The 7,515-nt window shown below is 45.3% G+C and overlaps 1 protein-coding gene across 1 annotated transcript; it reads left to right on the plus strand.

Annotated features, from left to right (window-relative positions):
- Positions 1-457: 457 nt before the first annotated feature.
- On the plus strand, positions 458-7,323 carry LOC121666636 (ankyrin repeat domain-containing protein 40-like). Its single transcript, XM_042032414.1, has 5 exons — positions 458-747; positions 1,295-1,443; positions 2,820-3,305; positions 3,807-3,982; positions 4,697-7,323. The coding sequence occupies exons 1-5, from the start codon at positions 614-616 to the stop codon at positions 4,838-4,840; spliced, it is 1,089 nt and encodes a 362-aa protein (XP_041888348.1). The 5' UTR covers positions 458-613; the 3' UTR covers positions 4,841-7,323.
- Positions 7,324-7,515: the final 192 nt, after the last annotated feature.

Raw genomic sequence — 7,515 nt, forward strand, 5'->3', positions numbered from 1 at the left:
AGGTGGGTTTGGAACACCTCCAGAGACGGAGACTCCACAGCCTCCCTGGGCAGCTGTTCCAGAGCTCTATCGCCCTTAATGTAAAGGAGTTCTTCCTAGTGTTGAGGTGGAACTATTTGTGTTTTAGTTTATGGTCATTGCCCCTCGTCCTGTCGCTGGGCACCAATGAAAAGAGTGTGACACCATCCTCTGACACTCCTTGGATATATTTAAATGCACTGATGAGATCCCCTCTCAGTCTTCTCCAGACCAAACAGGCCCAGCTCTCGCAGTGTCTCTGCATCAGAGAGATGCTCCAGACCTCTCATCATCTTTGTGGCCTTGGCTGGACGCTCTCCAGCAGCTCCCTGTTTTTCCTGTGCTGAGGAGCCCAGAACCGGACAGAGAACTCCAGGTAAGGGCCGTACCCCGCCCGGGGCAGCGCCAGCGCCGTCCGCCCGCCCCAGGCTCAAGATGGCGGCGGACGTGAGGGCCGGAACGGGGCCCCCGGGCGGGCAGGGCCCGGCTCCGCCGCGCTGAGGCCGCCCGGCTCCTCCCGACGGGCTCCGGAGCGGCGGGGAGGGGCCGCAGCCGGGCCGAGGGGGGGTCCTGCCCGGCGACCGCGGCCCCGGCCATGAGCGGCGCGGCGGAGGCGCGGGAGCTGGAGGAGCGGCTGCGGGAGGCGGCGGCCCTGGGGGACGTGGCGGAGGTGCGGCGGCTGCTGGGCGCGGGGGCGGACATCGACTCCCGCAACGAGATCAACGGCTGGTGAGGGGCGGCGGCGCCGCGCGGGGTCCCGGCGCTGCGGGGGACGCGGGGCGGGCCGGGGTCGCTGCGGGGCCCGGCTCTTTCCGCCGCTGCCCTTCTCTGAGGCGGTGTTCGGGGTGGTTGGGCCCGGGGCTCCCCCCGACCCACCATCAGGCGCGGGGTTGAGGGAGCTGGTTCGGGGACGGAGCTCTTGTCTTTCTTAGTTTTCCCATTTACAAAAACGGAAAAGCTAATCTCGGGAGGCGCGGAGATTTACTGCTAAAGAGGATCACGATGAAAACAGGTCGCCCTCCTTCCACCTGTCACAGCGTGTTTGCTCAAGGTCCTCGTCCAGTCGCTCGTGTGGGACAGCAGTGAGAGCCACTCTGCAAAGCAAAGGAGGGCCCTGCCCTGCACAACTTACACATTCAGAACTTTTAAAAAGTGCCTCAGTGAAGGAAACTTTATTCCCAGTTATCACTTTATGCATAACTCGGGTGAAGCAGGACGGGGCTGGTGAGGAGGAGCCAGAACGAGGAATCCCAACCCTTCTGCTTCCTTCCCGCAGGACCTGCCTGCACTGGGCCTGTAAGCGGAACCATGCCCAAGTGGTGTCCTGCCTGCTGGAGGCTGGCGCAGACAAGCAAATCCTCACTGCTAAGGGAGAGCTGGCGGCACAGCTAACATCGAAACCAGACATCCGCAAGATTTTGGGAGGTACCCTTCTCATCTTCAAAGTTATCTAGAATTCTTGGTCTAAACACTAAAGTGGTTTTAGTGCTTTTATCTGAGGCAGTAATTGGCAAAACCTTGGCTAGGACCATTGTATCTCACTAGATAGCTCTGATTTATAACTGGAATTCATATTTGGGCAAATAGACGTGCAGATTTGGGGTAGAAAACCCTTGTGTTCTGAGCTGTGTCACCAAGAAGTGGAAGAGCTGTGTGGTTTGGGAAGTGTGCTGCTGCACTCTTGTTTGCTGTCATTAAGCTAAAGCTGGCATGCAGGCTGCAAATGAGGGCTTTCACAATTGTACAGTTTGCTGTGGTCTGACCATGATCAATATTACAAATCCCCTCAAAACAACTCTTATCACTCAGGAAGTTATGCCTTCTGAGCACCTTGTTATAGTGTGACTTGCCAGTATGATTAATTTTTGCCCTGTAATTCTGCCATCTTACACTTTTCATATGCACAGCAAACCCAGTTAGATGTTTGTGACACTCCTGAACACAGCAAGCGCCATCAGTATCTAGGTACTGTGCTCCAGATTAAAATTCTTAAGTGCTTTACCTTTGGAAATGTGCTGTCTTCTGCTAATTTGGGCAAGGTGCTCATCTCTTGGGCTTAGTTTCTGGCAAACGACTCACCTGTTTTTAACATGTAAACTGTCAAGCACGTGTGGATGAACTCTGCTCACAGCTCTCTTATTTTTCTGTCTGTTAAGCTTTCATGTGTTTCCTGGGGAATAAACACATCACTTACCTTCTTTCCTAGTTTTTATTCTGGGAGTGTGGTATCATTGAGCAAATCTTTCTGAACTGCTTTGACATCACTATTTATGTTCTGTAATATTCAGTCAGGCAGGAATGTCACTTACTGCAGTGCTTTTATGCAAGAGAAGAGCTTGTTTGGGTATTACAGCAAGTAGTCACTTGCCTGAAGAAGTATTGGGTTGAATTTGCTGGCCTGGGTCATAATAAACTCTTTACAGCAGTGCTATTAAAAGCATTTAAATATGAGATTGAGTAAAAGACTCCTGGTCATCCAATTTATTTGAAAGGGCTGGAATAAAACTGCTAGAAATGATGTGTCTTTCAAAGGTTATTTTTTTCCCCCCACTTTTGTTTTTAAAAAACAGAATATACTGAAGATGTTGATAGGTTTTTCTTTCACTTTACACCTACTGGCCTCCAAGTGTTACGTGCTTGTTGTGCTTAGCATCATTCTTTGATGACCTTGGAATGTGATGTAGTGTCAAGACACAATAGGAAAACGAACTATATTCAAAATGAGAAAGATCTATCCAATAACATGATGGTTTGTTTTCTCTCTCCATCCCCTACCCCTCATTTTTGAACATCATCAATAGAGGAAGAAACTGAATGTCAAGGAGTGAAGGATTTAAATTTGCCCATTGTTGCGAACTACTTGGCCAACCCACCATTCCCTTACGTTTACACCGAAGAAAGCATTCCAGGCAGCTTGGCAGAATCCCAGAATGAAAGTGCTTCCATCTCTTCTGCTTCCCAGAGTGAAACCAGCCCTTGTCCCTCAGCAACTCAGGCCGAAAGCATCTGCACGCCCACGTCGTGCAGCAGTGACGAGGCTTTCCCAGCACCGGATGCTGCGGCCGGGCCACCCCCCGTGCCCACTGTCACTGCAGCCTCAGCGTGTGCCACCCCAGGGGTGCCCAACGGCCCCGTGTGCCCCCCGGCCATGCCCCCCAGTCTGGGGCTCTGCTCCCCGGGACAGTCCAGCCAGGCCATGCCTTTGCAGCCCGACACCTCCCCCAGTGGCTCCGCACCTGCCTTCCAGCCCTTCTTCTTCACTGGAACATTCCCGTATAACATGCAAGGTAAAGAGGTGCCGTGTCTCATCCTTCTGTTACAGTTACTGGGTGAACAATGAAGTTAAGTAATAATTCCACTTCAGACTCTAGTAGGAGAGAGGCAGAGATGTTGAATTCTGTTGCCAAAAGTGCCCTGAACTTTCTCCTGCTCAGTTAAGTAAAATGTCTGTTATACTGTATTTTAACCATGGTAATACTTTGCAAAACAATGGGAAAGATCAGTCCATGTAACATGAAAAATTAGATTTTGCACTGGATTCACATCAAATGCAGATCTGGTAGTTTGGTAACAACTCGACTTTGTGACTGGATGGATCAGTTTCAACAGTGTTAACATGGTTCTCCTGTGTATTTTTGCTGGAAGCTTCTGTTAACTGCACAGTGTTTCTCAGTGAGATCACAGGGATTGTATTAGAAAACCTGAATTCAGAAGATAATGGTAAATACTGTAATGCTAGGTTTTGGTTGGTTGTCTTTTTTGTTGTTAACCTTTTGTTTCTCTGTCAGAACTTGTGCTCAAGGTCAGAGTCCAGAACCTGAGAGACAGTGACTTCATTGAGATTGAACTGGACAGACAAGAACTGACCTATCAAGATCTGCTCAGAGTGAGCTGCTGTGAACTGGGCGTTAATCCAGAGCAAGTAGAGAAGATCAGAAAGCTACCCAATACACTTGTAAGAAAGGTAAGAATAGAAACCAGAGATTAACTTGACTTTGCACTTTGCAGACATCAGAGAAGGTATTTTTGTAAAGATTGGCAAAATGCCACCTTTGTTAAATAAAATCTAACTTAAGATGACAGATTCAAAGGGATGTTGGACTTCTCTTAAAACTCATCGTAACTTTAAAAAAAATATTCTTGTCAAAATAAGCAGAGTATTTCTGCTCCTAAAACATATGGAATTATTACAGCTTGACTTTTTAAAACTGTATCAGAAACAGTGCATTAGGATGCTTTTAACATAATTGCCAAGTACTGCTTCACTGTTTGCCTAAAAAGAACGAACAGTAAGAGGAAAAGATCTCCACAAATTGGCATATGAATAATTTAAAGATATGCTGTTAACAGATGAACCTGCTCTTCTGTTCCAAAAATATACATTCTGGAGGTCTGTAAATGAAAGTGGTCACAACTCTTGGTTAAGTGACATGCACAAATACAGCCAAATGATAATGAGATTCAAGAAGAAGAAAAAGTTTGAGGGAAAAAACCAAACAAGCAAACCTGCTACACCTTTAATGAGTATATGCTGATAGAATTTCTTTTTTCATTATTTTTTGCTATTATTGGGTGTGATGTCCCTGGAATTTTAGTTTTTACTTCCTATAGTTATTTTATAAATAGTAACAACCAGCTATGTCAGGAGTAATGTGTTGTTCTGTCTGTTTCTTACAAGGACAAGGATGTTGCCAGACTCCAGGACTTCCAAGAGCTGGAGCTGGTCCTTGTGAGAAGTGACAGCTCTCCTTTCCGGAATGCTGGGGCCGCACTGACGGAGCGGCCGTGCTACAACAGCCGAGCATCCAAGCTGACCTACTGACCCTGGGAGCTGCCTCTGCAGTGGGAACACCCGGCAGCGACACGTGCTGCCTTTGGAAGGCAGAGAGTTAAGTGTGTGTAAAACCTTAAGTTATTGTTAGGGTTACTATTTTAACTAATAGTTTATATTTTATATTTAATACCTCGTTTGCTTTTATTTTTTTACTTGATACTGTATTCAGCCAAGGGATACCTCATTTGTCTAGTAAAATCACATACTTCCAATGTATTTCAAGGAAGTTTATTGGTTGTATTTGGCAGCAGGGGGCATTGAAAGACATAACTATGGATATGAAAATTATGTTAAGTACACCCACTCTGACCAAGTAAGACTCACGGGAAGGTTCAGGAAATTGTGTGTCTCTGTGTGTATATATGTATTTTAAACTTCCTCATTAAATTAAATGAAAGAGACACACAATGAATAGTTGCTCTCTAAAAATATAAATGTGCAAGTCCTTAAGCTCTTGCCCCTCACAAACACCAAGATGTGTTGTATAGAGATACTTAATGCTCACAAGCAGCAGGAAAAACCCTTTTACTGGGCTGAAAATAAGTGGAATAAGCATGTCCATATTTAAATATTTATTTCCCCTGTGAGAATACTGTACTTCCACCAAAAAATGCAAGTCTCTCTTAAATGTTCCTTAATTAAGTCCCAATCGAGTTAAAGTGCCCTTTCAAGAGAAAGCCCTTGTTTCAGGAGATGGGGGGGGGAATCCCCAGTCTGTGTCCGTGGTTTTATTTACTTTCTGACCGGTGAGAGCGTGTGCATTACTCACACCAGGTGTCAGTATTGTGAAGACAGGAAAGCTCTTTGTGGTACTCCCTCGTACACCAGTTCCAGGGGGGGTGGTGGTTGATGCTGTGTGAGGAGCAGCACAGCAGTGTCCTCACGGGAGATCACAGGGAAGGAACACAGCATGCGTTCATGAGCCACCAGATGGGAAACGCACCATGAGCGAGTAACGAACTCGGAACTTTTCATCGTGCACAGTCTACTGTCACTGTAGCATTGTTTTAGTCAGGTGAGTACTGAAAAGGGCTGAATGCCTCTTGGTGCTTTCAACTTTTTTTTTCCCCCTCTTCTTTGTGGGGAGTGAAAAAAACCCCAACTCTAGTTAAGCTACAGACTGTTTAACTTTCATTTAAGCAAGTCAGTAATGAAAAAAATGCACCTGTGGGTTGAAGTATTTAAGTCACAGCATTGCTGGAGTATAAACAGCCTGAAGCTCTTCCTGATAACATGGCAGCCTGCAAAGCTACACTTCTGGAGGCTGTTTTCTTTTTTACCAAAAAATATGATGCTGACCTTTGCACCAAAAACCTTAATTGGGTCTTGAGGCAGGTGGAGGAGTGAGGGACTTGCTTTTTCTGCATGAGCTGCTTTTTCTCCCCTCCCTTCCCCCCGCCCCAAATTGTATTGATTTTCCTTCCATCTCTGCTTTATGAAGCTGCTCTAGAGCAGTTTCTGCACAGCTGGTGCTGTGTTTGTTGATGATCTGGACTGTTGACAGTCGAACTATAAATAGTACAGCACCACCATGGCTGCCACCGTCCCTCTATCCTGCTTTACCTTGGAAGACTCCCTCAAGCTGCTGCATGCCAGAAGAACTCAGAAACACCTTTTCTGCCAGCAGAGGAGATGCTTGACTCTGGGCTCAGGATTTCACCAAGTTAATGTTAGGCTTAAAATTCTTGCCTACTGCAGTCAAAATAATTATCATCCTTTTGCCCCTGTTCCATACACATCACCTCAACCCAGCTAACTTCCCATTCTCAGTCCTGGTTTTTCTCCAGCCAGGAGCTGAGCTACTTTAATGCCAGATTCAACTCCTGGGAAGCTCAAGACTGTGACACAGTATGAAGTAAAACTTCTTAACTAAGGTTCCTGCTTTGTTTTTCTTGTAGGACAGGAAAGAAGGTTTTATTTTAACAATTGTGTATTTATCTTTACAGCACAGCTTGGAGGCTAGCTCAGATTATGTGCAATAACTGTCTGAAAAACAGTAGTGGTTAAATGGCTCAAAATTAATAAGTGTATCTAATTCTTTCCAGCTCCTTTATTATTTAGGAAATAAATTTAGGAAGTCAGTGTAAGGACCATCTCCACTAATACAGAACATTCTGCTATAGGGCAGCTGGTTTAAAAAGCTTTATTTGCTCTAGTTTCCACCAGTAATAACTGTTAATGTATTAATACAAACTCTACTTATAATCTGACTGTAATAACAGTAAATCTATGCATTCAGAGAAATATTTTTGTATGTTTTATGCAGTTTGATAAACTCTAAGGCACACTAGTTACATTAACTGGTTTTTGTTGGGCTTTTTCTTTGAACAATAAACTGATGGAATGACAACTGAGATTAAGTTTACAAAACTTACTGTTCTTCCAAGGACGACTTTTGTTTGCACTACAAACTTGTACTGAACTGACATTGCTACTCTTCACTTATATTAAAGTATCAGTTGTTTCAAGTACCTCTATCTCTTCCTTTTTCAGGGTGGGGAGTAGGAGGATGTGAGGGGCATCACTCTAGAGTGGACAAGACACTTAAAATTTTAATGCAACTTTGAAAAATCATAATAGGCCAGTACATTTTTAATACCTAATAAAAGACTGTCAGCTGCCAAAACCAGTATGGAGAAAGCATGTAAGAGATGCTTACTGAC

The sequence above is a fragment of the Corvus kubaryi genome, unplaced genomic scaffold (genome assembly GCF_017639235.1).
Source record: "Corvus kubaryi isolate FWS band 111438036 unplaced genomic scaffold, C.kubaryi_AGA036_p1.0 37353, whole genome shotgun sequence".
Taxonomy (NCBI): Eukaryota; Metazoa; Chordata; class Aves; order Passeriformes; family Corvidae; genus Corvus; species Corvus kubaryi.